A 19,402-nucleotide genomic window follows, 5' to 3' on the forward strand; every position below is an offset into this window, starting at 1 on the left:
TCACATCAACCTAAAACATATAATTTCATACACATTTTTTGTTCTTTAATGGAAAAAAAAAAACTATTTCAGGTTTGGCACCCATGGTGTAATGCATTGGGATAATCTTGCTCCTTCATTTTTTCAAACTACAACCTTGGTCAAAGCACTTACACCAAATGTTTCCTCTTTTATTTGTTGCAATCCTCATAATATAACATCATAGTCAGTTCAAATTGAAATTGTCAAGTGTGAGATTAAAGGAAAAAAGTTGTATTGGTTAAAAAAATGAAAGCATATTGCTGTTAGAAAATAAGTTTTTTGACACTATCTCTACCTATGAAGGTGTTTCCATTATATTGTACAAATGTACAATATAATACAATGTAATATATTGTACAAATGTACAATATAATTGCACATTTGTACAATATTCAAATACATGTAATTTCCTCTAGGTGTTTGTGGTAGTATGCTGCATTCATAATGAAGACTACAATTTGCATTACATTACAATTTACATTAACTGGTCATGGTTTACTTCATACTTGATCTAAGAAGACATGTAGAGATACTGATGCTGCTGCATATTGTGGATGAAATCATTAATACTATGGATATTCCAAAAAGGATCCTAAACAAGAATGGGACTGCACAGAAGGAAAAGTCAGTCCAGTCCTTGAGATGTGGTGATTTTCTGTGACTAGCTGGAGAGTTATGGGAGGCTTCTGCTTCACCGCCTTAAATGTATTCAACATGGATATGGTGTGACTCATTTGACACCATTGGTGTAGAACGAATGCATAGACGACAACTAATGTGATGCAATCATGTAAATCCTGGACCTAATATCATGTGGCATCTAGAGTCCTATGAAGGTGTTTCCATAATTATCCTACTATAACTGGATAGTGTTCAGAAACACATTTTTCTCAGTGGCAGTAATACCATTCAACAGAAAAAACTAATTTGTACATCTCTAAATGTTTCTGACCTAGTGCTAGCTGTTTTTTTGGTTTTTTTTACAGATGATCAAGCAGGAGAGAAGTCCCTCAATGCCACCAGTGAAATCAATACCTTCAAATCAGATCTGGAAGTGTTACAAAACCAACTGAAAGACATTAGCAGTAGAGCAACAAGCAACAGAGACATGTTAGAAGACCTGCTAGTCACAGGAGACAATATGCAGAATGGCCATGTCTCGCTTCAAAGTGTTCTGGATGGCAACGCAGACTCACTGCGTGGGATCAATCAATCCTTGGCTTCCTACAGTGGAATGATTGACGACCTCCAGGCAGACACTGCACGACTCCAGTCTGAGCTCCAGGAGCAGGTCAAAGTGCAGAGTGAGACTCAAGTGAATGTCAATTCACTTAATATCACCCAAGGACAGCAGCGCAACTTGCTTGGCTCGCTACAGAAGACAGTTGAAGATGTTAGTCAGGCGGTGCAGAAACTGAAGAATGACTATCAGATTCTGCAGCAAACAGCCAATCATACGCGTTCAGACTCACAGTGGCTGAAAGAAAAGGTCCAGAATCTTCAGGTTTTGGCTGCAAATAATTCTGCCCTGGCCAGCTCCAATGGAGACACACTGGATGACTTGAGAACCCAGCTTAATGCTTTGGCCATCCAAATCCAGAATACCTCAGCCATCACAGAGAGTTATGACCAAGGCTTGCGTGAGATGATGGATCGCCAGAGAGACAATGATAATGCCACCTCATTAAAGTTTGATGAGATGGAAGTACGATTGGACAAGCATGAGAACACCATGGACCGTGTGACAGGAAACATGAGCTTTGCCACGCAGATCTTGGGTGTCATCAGTTCTGACCTGTCCGGCCTGAGATCCTGTGCTGAGACAGTGATGAGGCATACGGACCTGCTAGCAGACTTGAATGCCACCATGGAAGAGGCCAACACCAACAGCAAAGATCTGCGCACACAGCAGGATGAGCTTGCAGCCAGGTTGGACCAAGAGGTGAACAACCTGTCCAATGTGATGGAGGAGATGAAGCTGATAGACAGCAAACACTCACAGCTTATTACAAACTTCACCATTCTGCAGGGTAAGATCAAACAACATTTTTAATGATCTATTTGAAAATATTTTGCTTTTAGAATAATCGTGCATTAGTTATAGGCAACCAACATTGATATTGTGACATTTAGGTATTACTTTTGTAGACAAAAAAGAAAGCACGTTTAACTGATTGCAATATTGCCTCATGGTGTAAATGTAACTGTTCACAGCTGTTTCTCCCTAAAAGTCATTAAACATGGAAGTATAAATTGTACAGATACAATTTAACTTTTCTTCATTAAGATCCAATAGAACCCCAATACAAACAAGTTTTTTTTGTTGTTTTTTTTTAATTGATTTAGGTCCGCCAGGTCCAAAAGGCTCCAGAGGTGATAAAGGTCCCCAAGGGCCGATGGGCCAGACAGGACAGAAGGGAGATAAAGGAGACAAAGGAATTCCAGGCCTGGTTGGACCAAAAGGAGACCGAGGTCCTACTGGACTAGCAGGTGCGACAGGTCCAAAAGGTTCCACTGGTGCTCGGGGGCTTCCAGGACCTAAAGGGTCTAGAGGCTCTGGAGGCAGACCTGGAAATCCTGGTGAGAAAGGTGACCCTGGAGCAAATGGGTACCCTGGAGCCAATGGAAATCCTGGATTGCCAGGGCCACAAGGGCCACAGGGACTTAAAGGAGCAGCAGGACCTCCAGGCTTAGAGGGGCCTCGTGGGTCTGTTGGCCCAATTGGCCCTGCTGGTCCTCCAGGCCTTCCAGGCTTGCCTGGCCCTGTGTCTTCTGTCAATATAAAAGCAACCAGAGCCCCTCAAGTCATCAAACCTCCCCTACCGACTTTAGCCTCAGTACCAACAGAGAAATCAAAAGACTCTGCACAGGAACAGCCCCCAGCTGCTGTTTCCACCCCAACACCTGGTGAGTCACACGTCAGTTGAAAACCTGAATTTACCTACTTCCAAACAGAATCCTTGAATCTTTGAAAAATGTTTCAGAAAATATTGCTTCAAAATGTAATTCAGTCTACTGTTTGGTCAAAATTTCATGCTCTTTTTGATGCTTTTTACTGGGAAATGTATCAATGACATCGTAGTCAAATGTGAAGGGTGATCAATAGAGTTTATTTTTCCAAAAAAATAAACTCTATTGAAAAAGTGACTAAATTTTTGTTGTAAAAACTTAGTCATTTTAGTTTTTACAAGAAAACTAAAATGTCTAAGAATAGAAAGATGAGATTTTTGCCAGACAGAGACAGTTTGCATCCACATATATTTTAATTTCACTTGATAATATTTATATTTATGTTTTCCAGGTTGTCCTCCAAAGTTCAGAAAGTTTGGGGACAGCTGCTACTACTTTTCTTCTGGTTCCCAGAGACTCAACTTTAATGAAGCAAACAAGTTCTGTAAAAACATAACATCCCATATGCTCATAATCAATGACAATGAAGAACAGGTAGAGATGAAATCACATTTGACATAATTAGACCAATTATTTAAAATAATAATCAAATGTTTATTTCTCTCTTATTTTTTCGCCAGCAATTCATAAGAAATGCCATTTCAAAGGACTATTTCTGGTTGGGTCTTACTGACAAGGAAGAAGAAAATGTCTGGAAGTGGGTGGATGGAACCATACCGATTTTTACGTGAGTCATAAATTCATAAATTTCCTTTTGAATTTCTTCATACTGGCATGAATAAGTTTAACAAATTTGCATTGTCATTATCAGAAACTGGAAACCTGGTCAGCCCGATAACTGGACTCACGGTCATGCAAATGGAGAGGATTGTGCGGGTCTTATCCATAATGCTAACTGGAATGATTTCTACTGCACAGACCGCATTGGGTTCATATGTGAACGTTCATCCGAGTGTCAGTATTTACTTAAAATCTTAATACTGTGTCTCAAAATTGTTTATACCTTTTTTTAAATTTTAACTAAGGCATTCAAAGTATGCTTTTCTGTCTCATAACATCAAGGCAGAAGAATTTGCTTCCCTCTTACAAGTATTCAAACCCCTTAAACTTTTGCATGTTTTGTCATGCAACAGCCAAAACTTAAGTGTATGTTAGTGTGTTTCATCCTGTGAAGTGGAGAATATTTTTCACATAAAACTCCTAGGTTCCCCCTCTCCCCCAGTTTTCAGTTTATTATTTTTTGCAAAAATAGCTAAGCTCATATAGTCTGAATGAAGAGAGTCTGTCAGTAACAATTTTCAAGTAGTAATTTTAATAAGTCTGTACATTGACTGGATTAGCACAAAAACATTCTTTGATCTATTGTAGCTTTGGCTCTGCCATCCTAACAGCTCAATCCTAACACCAAATGATTCACTCAACGGGTAACGAAAGGTTGATGGTGACGTGCTGGTTGTTTTTTCTAAACACAGACTTTTGCATGTAGGCCAATCAAAAGCATTTGTTTGTGGTTGTAATGTGTCAAATGTGATCAAGTCTAAGGGGTATAAATACTTTTAAAAGCATTGTTTTCAGTAAATAAATAAATGTTAATTATATGCTTTACATGTCATGTTTTTCTCTTCATAGTGGTGGTTCCAGTTTTATAGCACCCATCTACTACTTCCTCCATACATGAAGCTGAGAGTGCAGCAAAAACATCATGTGAAGGAAGGAGCTCAACTTAAAGACTGAAAGATAAAGCCGGCTCAGTCAGGCATCATGGAGACTAGAAGACAATTCTAAATAATTACTTTTAGTGCCTGTTGTTTCTTCAAGGCACTTTAAAACAAATTGTGGAACCCAAGAAGGAGCAAAGATATTCCACTACAATACCAGCTGAGATTTGGTGCAGAAGTATCATGAGATTGTAGTTATGTCTTTAAGCTGTAACAAATTAGGATTTGGTGCAGCCAGTTCTATTCATGTATATCTGTAAATAGTATTTTATAAAATTTGGTACTGTTTGATATTTTGCATTATTACTATGCTTAACACTTTTGCAGATTTTATACTTGGAAATCTTTAATACAAAAAAGGTTTTTTGTCATATTTTGGAGAGTGAAAAGGTGAAAACTGTTTTTATTTTGTAATATTTCATAGATTCTGAGCTTTTTATAAGATGATGTACCTTATAAAATCTTGCAGTGCAAAGCACTCACATTTACTCACTAAACCAATCCAATATTGTATGGGAAAATAAGTAAAATGCAAGTAAATGTCACTGTTCATAAACTACTAGGTTCCAATCATAAATATTATTATGAGCACAGAGCAGTTTTGCTGTTTTAGGGTTGACATTACTTAGAATCTTACCTGTCAGCGATTTCATAGCTCTTAAAACATGTAAATTCAGTTTAGACCAGTATAAAGAGAGTTATCCAATATGTCAAATACAGTATGGAAACAAATGTTTGCAATGCCACTCACTGATGTTAAAGGTATCTTTACTGTACCATGTATTACTTATTAAGTTGTGGTTTGTAGTCTGTTTTGATGCTTGATGGTCCCTCTTTTAATTCACCAAGCTAATAATGATCAACCAAGACACTTACGGCAATAAAACAATAAAGATGCTCTGTTTTGAATGACTGAGTTTTGCTTTTTTTTTTTTTAATTAGGTTTATATGAAATGATATTGCCTAGACTAGTGTCTTATTTTTCACAAACCCAATCTTGACCATTTGAATCTGAGGTATCAGAACTCACAGTTGTCAGGCCTTTCAGACACTTACTTCTCCATTCATACAGTCATCCATTGTCTATAACCACTCATCCTTATTGGACTGCTGGGAGGCTGGTACATATGCTATTGTTACGACAAGTGGCTAGGCCATCACAGGACAGTTTGGTGTGACCAATAAACCTGACACTTAAGCATATTTGTACTGTGGATGGCAGCTAGCATACTCAATACCATCTGGCACAACTCACAGGGCACAACTCACCCTGAAGCTCCATGGGATACTGAAACAGTTCTTTGTGGAAACTAAAAGGTCACTGAACACTTAAGCCCTCCTTATCTGGGTTGTGCTTAAACCCTGTACCACCACAGCATCTCATTGACAAATTACTTTTGACAGACTTTTATCAAACCTCTTATCCACTTCAGTTGCTAGGGGTTAAACCTTACAATTCTGAGCCAGATTTAGACTCCCAACCGTATCACCCCCAAACCAGAACAGATATTTCTAATCATGGTGAAACTGGAGCAAATGATGACAGCAACCATATGGCTTGCATCAGTATTGTATCTTATCAAGTCAGAGGACTCCAAAGGGGTTTACACAGTCATTCACCCATTCATACACACAGTCACACCCTGATAAGCTACATACGCCACAGGTGCCCTGGGGTAGACTGACAGAAGCAGAGCTGCCATACCATCGGTTCCACCAGACCTTCTGACCACCACCAGTAGACACGATGGTGGAGAATCTTGCCCTATGACATGATGACTGAGATGGACAGTGTAAGGTTTGAACTGGTACCCACTTGTTACAGGACAAAACCTCACCTTCTTACTACCACCTCAATAAACAGCACAGAAACAATAGGTGGCAGCGCTTTTGCTAAGTTTGACCTAATGTGTCTTTAGAGTTTTAACTTGAAATCTGTTTATCCCTGTGTAAGATTTCCATCTGGTTAATTTGTGAGCACACTAGCAGGAGAGGTAGCAGTTCTGAAGACAATACAATAATCATCATCTTATTGGAATACATCAAACAGACCAAATGGATTTTTTCAGCATTGTGGCTTGAAATGATCTTCGGAGATATTTGACAATAAAATCTGGCCATTGCACTCTTCTCTGTTTACCTTCAAAAATGTCTTCTAAGTCTATTTCTGAAATGCCTCTCAATGACTTCAGCTGTGCAATAAACACAATTTAAAGGAGGACTTTAATTACTGTAAACATATGTTTAATATAAACATATGTTTATATTAAAGAGAAAATAAAATAAACATAATTTAAAATGTAATTAATGTAAATACAAAGAAAAAGATTAATGAATGAAAACAAAGACGTCATTTTGATCATTTGGGCACACAAGGGCATATTTACCGTAGCTTGTGTTTTATCCTGATAAAATAATTATTCACAAGACGACAGCAATGCGAACAAATAAACTGACTATAGTATAGGCTACGTGAGCTTTATAGAGTATTTAAAAATGCCTTTCTAAACAGCTGTGTAAAATAACTAGTGATTTTTTTTTTGCTTTTTTTCTTCAATCTGATAGACATACACTCACTTATTTTGTTTTAGAATGCACCTATAATCCGTACTGCTGTAAAATTATTTGTAATCAGTTTCATTTAAACATAAACACGACATAGCGTCATGTGACCAACGTCACCTGACGATGACATGCTATATTTTTTTTTTTCCACAGCAAAGAAAATTTGTATCTCCTGATTATTTTTTTTTTCTCGTTTAAAGGGACTTTAGACACTGATAAGTGTTTGACTTTGAGAGCTGGATTTATTGTCGGTGTCACAGTTTTATTCGTTACCAGACTGTCTGCTTCATTTACCCAGCATGCCTCGCTTGTTGCCGTCTGTAGAGAAGGAGTGACTGTGTAGAAAAGAATCAGCTAGCTCCATTTGACATCTATGTAGTTGATGTTACTATGTGTTTATTGTGGATGAAGTAAGAGGAGGGGGAAAAAACAATATTTAAAGGAAGGAGAAATATCTTGTTGTCAACACCCTAGCGATGCCTCTCTTCACGACCAACCCCTTTGACCAAGATGTTGGTGAGTAATCAGGCTAACATAAGTAGCTGGGATCAAACAGCTTTGTTTGGGGTTTCGCATCCTTTCAGATCATTTGCTGTTTCTAAAAGAAAATTTCTTACATTCGTTTAGCAAAAAAATAAAATAAAAGTATTACAAATGCGACGATAGATATTTCTTATTTAAGTTGTGATAGCGTAACTGTAAACAGAAGTGGGGATCAGATGCAGTCATCAGCTAACTACAGCAGCTAATGAGCTCCCTGCCTCATCATCTGTATCCCACCGTGTGGGTTAACCAGCCCGACATTAACCAAAAAGTGGAAGTGAAATAGGATGTGGTGTTATCTGAAACCATGAAGTTACGCTGTATTTCTCCAGCTCTCTTTGTTCTGTGTGGAGTGGTTAACCACTTCATTGGCATAAACAGTGAGCAGGAAAATCAGCACCATACAGATAGGGCTAATATGTAATCTGACCCAGCATTTAATAGCAGTTTAGGCTAAACTGCTATTAGGATTTTTTTATTATTATTATTATTGAATCCCTGCTTTTTGTCATAACATAATTTAAAATTATAGTCGTGTTTTTTTTAATTATTTTATGCTTATCTTTGATTATGTTTTAAGGCACAGGTGTCAAACTCCAGTGCCTGGAGGGCCACTGCCCTGCAACTTTTAGATGTGCCTCTGCTGCACCACACCTGAATAGAATAATTAGGTCATTAGCAAGGCTCTGGAGAACTTATCTACATGAGAAGGAGGTAATTAAGCCATTTCATTCCAGTGTTTTGTACCTGTGGCACATCTAAGAACTGCAGGACAGTGGCCGTTGAGGACTGGAGTTTGACACCCCTGTTTTAATGAATAGTTGATGACATTATGTCAGGACTAGTTAATCAGCCTGATAGAGCGGTAGATGTGTAACAAATATATGCAGTCAATTGCTTTTACTCTCTCTTGTTGATGTAACAGTTTAAATATATGGGCCATATTAGAAACATAAATTGGAATATAGTCGTTGTGATACTCACACTAATTATTTTCTTTTTCAAAATGTTTAATTTTGTGAAGGAAGCTACACTTATGTTTATTATCATTCTGTTCTTGCCAATGGTATCAATTAATTTTCTTCTTTTAAAAGAAACCAAAATGAAAAACAAATACTAATTGCAATAGTTTTATTTCTCCCTTTAAGTTAAAACGTCATTCTTTTAAAATATACTGGCTTGCTGCAAACATAATATACCTAATGCCTCGAGCTCCTGCTACACATGCAAAGATCCAGTTTATTATGAAATATTTTGACATGTAAATACGTGTGGCAGACTTTAAAATTTCTTCTGATGTTTTAAAAAGAGGAATAAAGAGGCTTAACAAACTTTGAAAACAAATGAATGAAAGTCCTTTAATTATCCATTTGATATATATTTTTATGTTAGAATCTGAATTTGATATGTTGTATCTGACATGACGATGTTTTCTGTTATGCCGTTAGATTTCCATTTCATGATTATGCTCATTTGCAGTTTTGGACAATCCACCCATTTGTTTAGTTCACAGACAAGTTAGAAGCAGAAATTTGTTTACACCAATGTATGAGCAAATAAATAGAAACTGGACACACCTCTTGCAAATAAATTTTTTTAAATCTTATTTATATATATATATATATTTTTTTTTTTTAACAAAGCCTCTCTTTCATACCTTCCTCTATAAAATATTACAAAAATAATGATGTGATCTGTTTGGTTTCTGCCTGTATTGCATGCTGTGTATCTTTCCTGCAGAGAAAGCAACCAGTGAGATGAACACAGCTGAGGACTGGGGCCTCATTCTGGACATATGTGATAAGATAGGGCAGTCCCGCACTGGGTAACTTAATCCTCCTTATTTTGAAGTAGAAAAATGTATTTTTTTGTCATTTTCACCGTTTTTTGAGCTCACATGCAGTGTTTTTATGATGAAGTACACATTTAATGACCAGAAAACCTACAAACTTTGATGTATGTTGTTGAAATGTTATGTGAAAGACAAAAACACAATACATAATTGTGAATACAAGCTTTTGGATTTACAAAGAAATTCTTAAAAGTGTGGTGTGGATTGTGGTTGTGACATGACAAAATGTAGAAAAGCTGAAGGGTTGTAAATACTTCTGTAAATTTTCTGTTTATTTCTTCAGAGTTCTGCTCTTGTCTTTTAGGCCGAAAGAATGTCTCCGCTCCATAATGAGAAGAGTGAACCACAAGGATCCCCACGTAGCCATGCAGGCATTGACTGTAAGTAGACTGTAAACAAACAGCAGTGTTTGGCACACAGTTAAGTCTGGAAGGAACTGGATGCTGGTATAGGTGTTTGCTTTTCTAGCAAAAAGCCTGTCATCTTTGAATTTAAGGCTGCTTACATCAAGACTGAAGAAAAACCTTGTTTTTGTACAAATAATTGTCCTGCAATGAGCTCTTCTATATGGAGATTTCAGCTCCACATTTTTCATGTATGGGAAGCAAAATCAAATAAATTTAATTTGGATATGATGCTTGAAAGTTCAAAAACTGCTGATTGTCAACAAGCTCCAAGATTGGCCTGCGAAGCAGTGTGATGAAGCAGCAGATTAATGCAGATTCTTCACCGTATGCAAGAGAAACGTCTTTGTAAAATAAAGCCAAGTGAAGAATGTCAACATACACATTTCATATAAAGATATATGGGAACCAAAACAAAGTGTTCTTTGGAAGTTGCTGATCATCCCCAAACCTCTAGAAAAGAGGTGCAAAATTAAACATCAGACATTTTGCTGAAATATTAATCTTGGAACAGATTTTAAAAAAAAGAAATTGTCTGGAAAATGAAAAAGGAACTAAAACATCTTGTGGTATAGGCATTTATGGACACCCGCCGGCATTATGTACACACACATTTATTGATAGTTTTTGAATTTACAGAAGGAAACATGGATTATTTCTGCAGCATATTATAAAGAAATACTCTTTGCATAGAATTAGCATTTGATTGTAAAATTGATTGGATAGCTTTGAGATAAAAAGTAAAAATATGATACTATGTCTTCAAATGTAGCAGCTATTTATTAGCCTGATCAAGCAAAAGTCAGGAAGTATAAAAAACAAGCAACATCTGAAGATCGCTCCAGGAAGGGTTTCTTTAAAACCTCAAAGGAACAAAAAGCTTTTCCTTTTAGGGATGTTTGTTTGTTCTTGACCTCAAAGGGGGTCTTTTCCTGCAAAGACTTCTTTTTAGTTCTTTTTGCATTATTAATTTGTACATGTGCTAAGGACAAATATTGATAAACAGATAGTGACAAATGGATAGATGGTGCAAAAGTCTTGTGACCTCAAAAAGAAGATCCTTTTGCCCAACCTCTGTGTGTATTTGGAAATCACTGAAATACAAGATTTATTTTAGTCATGTCTGAATTTAAATTTGCATCTCTTTGATCGTTGCTTCCTGTTGTCGTTGTCCACACAGCTCCTCGGCGCTTGTGTTTCAAATTGTGGTAAAATCTTCCACTTGGAGGTTTGTTCTAGAGAGTTCGCCAGTGAAGTCAGTAACGTCTTAAATAAGGTGTGTGGTCAATTTTAATTTTGCATAATGTCAAGTCAAAAACATAGTGTACTTGTGGTCATTTCTTGTATATGTTTTTTGGGGGGGTTTTTTCTAATTTGGCTGCACCTAGGGTCACCCGAAAGTGTGTGAAAAGCTGAAGGCGTTGATGGTGGAGTGGGCAGAGGACTTCCGCAATGATCCGCAGCTCAGCCTGATCTCAGCGATGATCAAGAATCTACGCGAGCAAGGGGTCACCTTCCCAGCTGTGGGGTCCCAGGTCGGTCTGCTGGCAGTGCATTGAGTCATGTGACATTTAGTCTTCATAGTGCCTTAAGTACCAGTGGATCCAATGTGCAATTTAGCATGCTAAAAAATGATTCAGTCATCTGATGTGTGATTATCTTCTTCCAGGCTGCAGAGCAAGCAAAAGCAAGTCCAGCGTTGGTGGCAAAGGATCCCTCCACCACCACAAACAAAAAAGAGGAAGAAGATCTGGCCAAAGGTAAAATGGCCACAGCGAATTACAGCTTTTTCTGCTGATGATCAAACCACAGGAAATCTTAAATAAACACAAATATATAAAAATGTTTATTAAATACATACCTTTGCAAATTTTCTTTAGTCTAATGAATTTAAAAATCACAAAGTGCATTTTCTCTTTGTCTGCAGCTATCGAGCTGTCGCTAAAGGAGCAACGACAGCAACCGCAGGCGTCCCTGTCGAGCCTTTACCCGAGCACTTCTCTTCTCTCTACACACAAGTCCGACGGCAGAAAAGTCCGCGCCATCTACGACTTCGAGGCTGCGGAAGACAACGAGCTCACTTTTAAGTCCGGAGAAATCATTACCATCCTGGACGACAGGTGAACTTCATTCAACAAATAGTCTGAAAGTTAACATTTCTAAAGTTACAGGGTTTTTTTTCTATTTGTCTTGTGGTGCAAGACAGTTGACAAATTGAAATTTCTCTTCAAAGGCCAATGTAAATTCTAACTAAGGAGATATTTTTTTTATTATTATTTTGTTTTGTTTAAATAAACTGGTCATTCACCATGATTCTTGTAGCCATGATCCTTAAATAGTTGTTGATATATTTTTAGTGACCCCAACTGGTGGAAAGGGGAAACGTACCAGGGAATCGGCTTGTTCCCTTCTAACTTTGTCACCGCTGATCTCACTGCAGAACCTGAGATGAGTGAGTATTAAGATCAGCAAAGCATTTATTCAGAAATCACTCATTCTTCTTCTATTCATTATATTCAGTCATGGTAACACAGCTTTATGGATCCTGGAGTGAAAGAAACTTTACTTGTAAACAAGTGAACAACTAAAATAAGATAAATAAATAAGACTCCAGTGCCTGATGGTTGGTCCAGTCATGCATTAAACAGCATCCCTCTATGTGTTCATGTAGTCACAAACAAAGTGTGTAGAGCTTTTGGCTACAGTTCCCACTTAGCACACAGCTTCATTGTACAATTCATTTGTGTGCTCGCACAATTGACACCTTCTCTCCTTCTCCATTCGTTTTCTTCAGAACATTGCCGTGTCTTTTCCATGAGTTGTTTATATTCTTGATTTGCTGTGAAAATGTCAGCAGATTTTGTTTGTGCGTTGTCTTAAAATGATTTCAATAAACTGTGCTGTAATCTTACTAGGATAAATTGTATGACTCAACCCTACAGAAAGGAGGTTGATCATATAACATAGCATAGTAGAATTGAAAAATGTCACTTGTTTCAGTTACTCTTGTTAGTCTTTGACTTTGGTTCCTTTTTTTTAAAAAAAAAAAATCACATACAGCATTAACCAGTATGGTGAACAAAAAGCTGTTGTATTTATGCAACAATTAGAAATAAAACATTTGATGTGATGTAAATGCTGGTATTTTGAACTGGCAACTACTCTGGCTGCTGCTGAGCTGAAACATTTCTTACAATTGCAGTTTTAAGTGTTAGCCATAACATTAATTTATTGTTTTCATTCTGTGATGTAGATTTAAGAAGAAATCTCAGTTTTTTTTATGCAACCATGTTTCAGTCAGCTGCTTAAAATACTTGCTATTGAAACATACCGACAAGTTTTAAAACAGCAGTGCCTTGATTTGAGTGATGCGTGGCGTGCTGTTAGTTTTCACACCATCACTCTTTGTGTTTTTAGTAATAAGCAGCTGACAGGCGGGGTTTTTTTTTTTTGTTGCTTTATCCTCCTTAATGCAGTAATGACCAATTTTAGCAGTCTATACCAGTCTCTGGCAGTCTATACCAGTTGCTGGTATAGACTGGTATAGAAGTGATCAGTCTATATAAGACCATGCCCCTGTTTTGGCAGTTGTGCTTTACTTTTTTGTCTATTACTGGCTGTGCTGTCCTACTATTAATATACTTTTTTATTGCAAGTTAAAACAAAAGTTTGAGTCTATTCTTTGTTTGTAACTGGTAAAACAAACTACAAAAATGAAAACAGCCATATATTCACATAAAATCTGATGTTTGCATCAAAAACTTACAGCAGATTTTTAGTAGTTCCTACACAAGAATTGTTTTGTGCTTAAACTCTTGCTCATGTTGTTGTGTACTTGCAGTGAAGACAGAGAAGAAGACTGTACAGTTCAGCGAGGACATCCAGGTGGAGACAATAGAGCCTGAACAGGAGCCTGTATATATAGACGAGGTGAGTTCCCTTCTGTGACTTACATCAGTAAAGAGCTTCATTATGATATTTCAAAGTTGTTACTTGCTAACACTAACATCAGTGGTGTTACTAAATTTCAGAGTTTTCATAAGGATTGTGTAGATTTAACTTTTCACATGAGCTTGTGGCCTTTTTAGGACAAAATGGATCAACTGCTCCAGATGATTCAAAGTGCAGATCCTACAGACAACCAGTCGGACAGCGTGGAGTTACTCCAGCTAGAAGGTAAACAAAACTTATCATAAATTAAATCAGTGGTATAGAATGAAGTTAGAATTCTTTATTGTTTACCAGAGAGGAAACACATAAGCTTTATTTTTGTTTTTCCTCAGGTGCATGTAATCAAATGGGACCTCTGATTGACCAGAAGTTGGAGGACATAGACAGGTATGATGGTGCCTTTTCTATGCCGCATTATATAAATAGTCATGGATTTGTTTTTGTTGTTGTTTTTTTGTTTTGCATCCTCATATGAATCACCACGTTGTACAGCTCAGTGCTTTTTTTTGTCCTTTCTAATCTATCTCCAAACTATGCAGCTTTATCCTGCTAAATAAATCTTTAGTTCCAGTGCGAATTTAATAATGAATGACAGGTTGCTAACGCTTTCCCCTTTTGGTTTGTTTCATCAGGAAGCACTCTGAGCTGTCAGAGCTAAACGTAAAGGTCATGGAAGCGTTGTCTCTATACGCAAAGCTGATGAATGAAGATCCAGTGTATGCCATGTATGCTAAGCTGCAGAGCCAGCAGTATTACGTGCAGCAGCATGCTAGCGCGGCACAGCAGGTAAAGTTTAGAGTCAGATTGCGACGCAGTCGGGATGTGGCTGTTGAGTTTTTGAATTAAACTAATGTGATGGATTCTTTATTTATTATAAACCACACTAAGGGCACTAACTATTGTTACAAAACGTGTGCTGTTCATAAGGTTTCTGTACGGACTGTGTGGATGTTTCTATCTCTGCAGGTCTACCCTGGTCAGCCCGCGTCGGGGACATATGCCATGAGCGGCACCGGGGTGCAAGGCTATACGGTTCCTGTGGAGCAGCTTCCCACAGGACCCATTCCGGGTCAGCCAGCTCCCAGGTGAGTTTCTGAAACATAAATCTCTTTCTTGATACACTAAGAATATAAGTTTTTCTAGCCTACATGTTCTTCCTGTGCTGTCTGAGTCATTAGGTTAGTTCTTTCCCCATCATTTTGATTGTAGTTTTCAATTTGTCATTTTTATTGAGAGTTTTGTTGGTACCACTCTAATAGTGTTCTCACTTTTCAAACAGAGGTTTGATTTTTACTCTTAAAGCCAAATGGAAGATAAGAAATTTTAGTAGATTTTTTTTTTTTTTTCTAAATGTGTTGTTAAGCTGTCGCTGTTCTGTGTTTAATTTTGTAATAAATGTTAAGATTGTTACATCTTAACACACACAAGTATGGGCAGAATCCAACTTTCTATTTTAAATTTAGAAATGTGTTCTATTTGCTGATTTTTATGCTCACTTTTATACTGACTTTTGCCATTTGTATTTGGAAGCTTGTTTGTCTTATTGTTTTCAATATTTCCCTGCAAGTTTGTTTTTAAGGACTTGAATGCCCCTCACAGGAAATTTGGGATTCTTCAAAAGTCATTACAATTTTAATATTCACCTTTTTGTTTTTGCATACTTCTCTTTATTTAGCTGTTTTCCTGCAGAATTGAAACAACTTCTAAATTATGTAGTATTTACAATTAGACTTATGAGAATAACTTCATTTATCAAGTCTTATATTTTGTTATATTTCAAAAGACTCCACAACAACATAAATACAGGCATTAAACAAGCTGAATAGACAAAAAAAGATGGCAGTCCTAAAAATGTTCAGATCATGTCACAAATCATAATCAGGTTTCAGCAACTAGAACTCCATCTGTTGAAGCCAGTGGTTGAAAGCACCTAATAGACCAATAAATCAGATATGTGTTCGTGAGACTGGTCATTTAAAGCCCCAAAAGCTCCCAATAAAATGTAATACTGTTGACATCAACTAAATAACTTCATAACTCAAAACCAGTTCTGTAGCCGTTTCTTACTTTGTGACCTCGTTTTATAGTAAACTGAAATTGGCTCAAACATTCCACCTCAATATCATTTATTTATTTTTTCTTCTTCTTACTCTCAACACAGCGATGTCCACATGTACATGGGTCAGCCACCGGTCTACGTCGCAGCGCCTGGTGCTATGGCTCCAGCAGACATTCAGTCCTACCCAAACCCAGCCAGTGCTGCGGGCCCCGCACCGTGCACAGCTCCTGCGAACTACAGCGTCCCCTCTGGCACAAGCTTAGCACCTCCCTCAGACGTCCCGCAGGCCCCTTACTCAGAGAAAGCCTTGCTATAGGCCCCCCTCCTTCTCCTCCTTACAGATAGGATAAACAAACACACATTGCCACCCCACGGTAAGAAGTAGTTCATTCTTGTTCCCGTTAAGGAGGAGCAGCAGGTTTGATAATTTGAATTGTATCAGGCAAACACTGGCGTTTGGTGCACCTTGTGTTTTATTTGGCAAATATACATGTGAGAATACAGTTACTTCTTTCTGTTGGTCATGAGGTATTCAAAAGGTTTTGATTTGAGCTGACAAGTATGTCATTTTGAAGGTTTTAATTTATTATTTTTTTGATCATCTTTGCACATTTTTACCTCCTCGGCTGCTGTTAGATGGGCTGGTTTATGTTTTGTTCATGGTATAATTCTAAGTACCTAATCTAAATCCGGCCAGCATGAAATCCACTTTTTATGTACAAAATCTGACTATAAATAATTAAGCAATGCTCGATTTAAAGTTTTATGGACATTATTATTACTTTATGTTTGTTTTTCAAAAACTATAAAGACCCATTTAAAAGGGTCTTGCCGACCTGTTTTTAAATAATTTTGTAAACAAAAAAATATCATTTGAATTCTTTATTTTCGAATCTTGAATTTCTAAATATGATTGCCACTATCTGGACATGTAGACTCATCTTACACTTAGAGGTTATAATAGCTTACCAGTAAAATCCATATGGTGGATCTGAATAAATTTATTAGTCACAGAATGATAAGTTGTAGACATTTATTTCAGTAAATTTTGATGATTGTGGCTTAAAATTCAACATGTCACAAAATTAGAATATAACTTAAAATTCATTTAAAACAAAAAGAAAAGCATTTTGGATGCACCCAAATTGCTGAAGGAACTTTGCTTCACCAGTCCTTTCAACACTGTGTTCTCACTGTTGCTAGTATCCCTTTTTTCTGCTCCACTTTTTCCTTCCACTGAACTTTCCACTCAAACTCTTTAATGAGAATTTGAGAGGAATAGCCAACTTTTTAAAATTATTGTTTTGTACTCTCCTTGTGAAGATTGACTGTGAGTGCTGGACAACTGTCAATGTAAGGGTCTTCCTCATGGTTATATTGCCCATAACATGGACAAAATGTAAAATAAGTTTTCTTAGAAACTCGCGTTTGAGTTTGTTTTTAAGCCATAATCATCCAAATGAGCAGAAACAAACACCTAAAACATAATTTTGAGATTCACCTGTGATTATTAGAATTTGTCCCATATTTCTTAAAAATGTGAGCTTTTTGTAAACAAAACAAGTTTTACCAATTAGAGTAAACAAGTGTAACTGCAGCTGCTGTATAATAATTTAGATAATCCACGTAACGCATGAAATCCACAGCAGTTCTTTGACAACACTAACAGGCCTACACACTGTATGTAGACTAAAACACTAACATTGAGACACATTCAGGGTGCCACGGTAATCTCATCCACTACAGCCAATTTCAGCCCCGTTCTTGCCACAAAAGCTTTAAGAAGTACTGAAAACTGAAGCCTCTTTGATTTCTGGAGGGAAAGAAAACAAGGACAGCAGAAGCATGAACATGACATTTGTATATACTGTATTAAAATAGACCCCAGGAGGTTGGCTGTGTGTTGGCACAGCTCTCGCAGCCATAAAACTAAATTCTGCAGTCTTTGCATGTACCTGGTGAATTAAAGGTGTATTAGCCATCCCTACATGCCCATTTTCCTTTTCGATCCAAGCAGCTTTGCATCCTTTCTCAGAGGGTTGCAGTCCTCTGTGTTTATCAGGGCTGTGCTAACATGCGTGCACCACCAGCTTGGCTACAACGGGGGAAAAACTCTGAGCCCCACTGATTTTTTTTTTCTTTTTCTTAAACATCTCGTTTGCCTTTGTTTTTTTGGGGTTTTTTGTAGCGCTTTCTAATTTATGCTTAATTATTCTGATGATATTTTTAATGAAGTATTGCAGGATGTATGTATTCAAAGAATAGAGTGGAATGTGCGATATTCTGCCTAACTTAGTTGTATATTTCAGACGAGAACCTGGACTGGTTTCTCTTATTGTACTGTAGGTTAAATGGCGACATTAGAACTGGCTGAATTCGAGCCCACGTGTGTTTTCTGTGATTTTTCTCAGACTTGAGGGAAGTTTCTGATGAAGAGGCATTAGTTGAAGATGTTTAGTTGCTAACTCTCACCCAACATTAGATGATGCATTTAGTGTGTTCTTAGTCCTGAATAATTTATATGACTTCTACATGTAGCAAGTCTTTAAGAAGGATTTGTTGGTTGGAAAAACAGATTTTCAATAAGCTAATAAAATGGAAAACTAAAGTTGTTTGTGTTTTATATTTAACTATGCTTTGTGAAGGAAATTTGAAGTACGAATGCTGAAGTAAACTTTAGAGTGGGGACAAGTTTCTGTACTCTGGACAAACATTTCTGATTTCATTTTTTCTTGTTTCAAATGTGTAAATGTCTTGCCATCCGCGTGCCACCTTAAGAATGCAAAACAACTTTTAATTTAGACTTGGTACTCAGACTCCATTTTGGAGAATTTTATTTAAATATTAATATAGTTGAGACAAACTAAATGAGTCAAATCGACCGTGTTCAACCAGAGTAGCTGTTCTGGGACCAGGAGAGAAGGAGCCAGTTTGTTGTCATACGTCATCCGAACCAAGCATTTTATTGCACCACAGTGTTGGACTGCAGCCCCAATGTAACTTTTTTTGTTTTTGTACAGGATTGAGATGCTGCCTGTTCTTAAATTTAATCTCAGCGTTATTGTAAAGGTTCTGTCCAAACTTGTACTCTGCTGTTTCTATGTATTATTTTAACCATACCTAATAATTGGTATACAATAAAACCAGGTCAAGTGTACAGAGTAATGTGTGTGGCTTTTTCTTTTTTCATATTCATAGTACTGCATCAGTTTTGCAGTAATGATTGCATGTTTAAATAAGTTTTCAGTAGAGCTTAAATGTTTGACAGTGTTGGCTGCCCTGGGTTTCGTCCCATCATGGGGTTGCAGCAATGCTCTAAAAATATATATACCAATGGATAGTTTTGAACATTTAAGCTTGATGTGAACATTAAAACTTT

General features: G+C 37.2%; 1 protein-coding gene across 1 annotated transcript in view; it reads left to right on the forward strand.

The window, feature by feature from the left end:
- The window catches only part of LOC116721529 (collectin-12-like), a 43,628-nt gene extending 24,443 nt beyond the window's left edge, over positions 1-19,185 (forward strand). Inside the window, 19 exon segments of the mRNA XM_032565314.1 lie at positions 1,008-2,051; positions 2,368-2,928; positions 3,323-3,465; positions 3,552-3,658; positions 3,743-3,807; positions 7,635-7,730; positions 9,498-9,582; positions 9,914-9,989; positions 11,194-11,289; positions 11,402-11,548; positions 11,683-11,773; positions 11,941-12,133; positions 12,371-12,465; positions 13,855-13,943; positions 14,102-14,189; positions 14,297-14,351; positions 14,597-14,750; positions 14,931-15,049; positions 16,126-19,185. Coding sequence (XP_032421205.1) covers positions 1,008-2,051; positions 2,368-2,928; positions 3,323-3,465; positions 3,552-3,658; positions 3,743-3,807; positions 7,635-7,730; positions 9,498-9,582; positions 9,914-9,989; positions 11,194-11,289; positions 11,402-11,548; positions 11,683-11,773; positions 11,941-12,133; positions 12,371-12,465; positions 13,855-13,943; positions 14,102-14,189; positions 14,297-14,351; positions 14,597-14,750; positions 14,931-15,049; positions 16,126-16,339 — 3,518 coding nt within the window. The 3' untranslated portion in view covers positions 16,340-19,185.
- Positions 19,186-19,402: the final 217 nt, after the last annotated feature.

This window comes from Xiphophorus hellerii, chromosome 6 (assembly GCF_003331165.1).
Source record: "Xiphophorus hellerii strain 12219 chromosome 6, Xiphophorus_hellerii-4.1, whole genome shotgun sequence".
In the NCBI taxonomy this organism is placed as follows: Eukaryota; Metazoa; Chordata; class Actinopteri; order Cyprinodontiformes; family Poeciliidae; genus Xiphophorus; species Xiphophorus hellerii.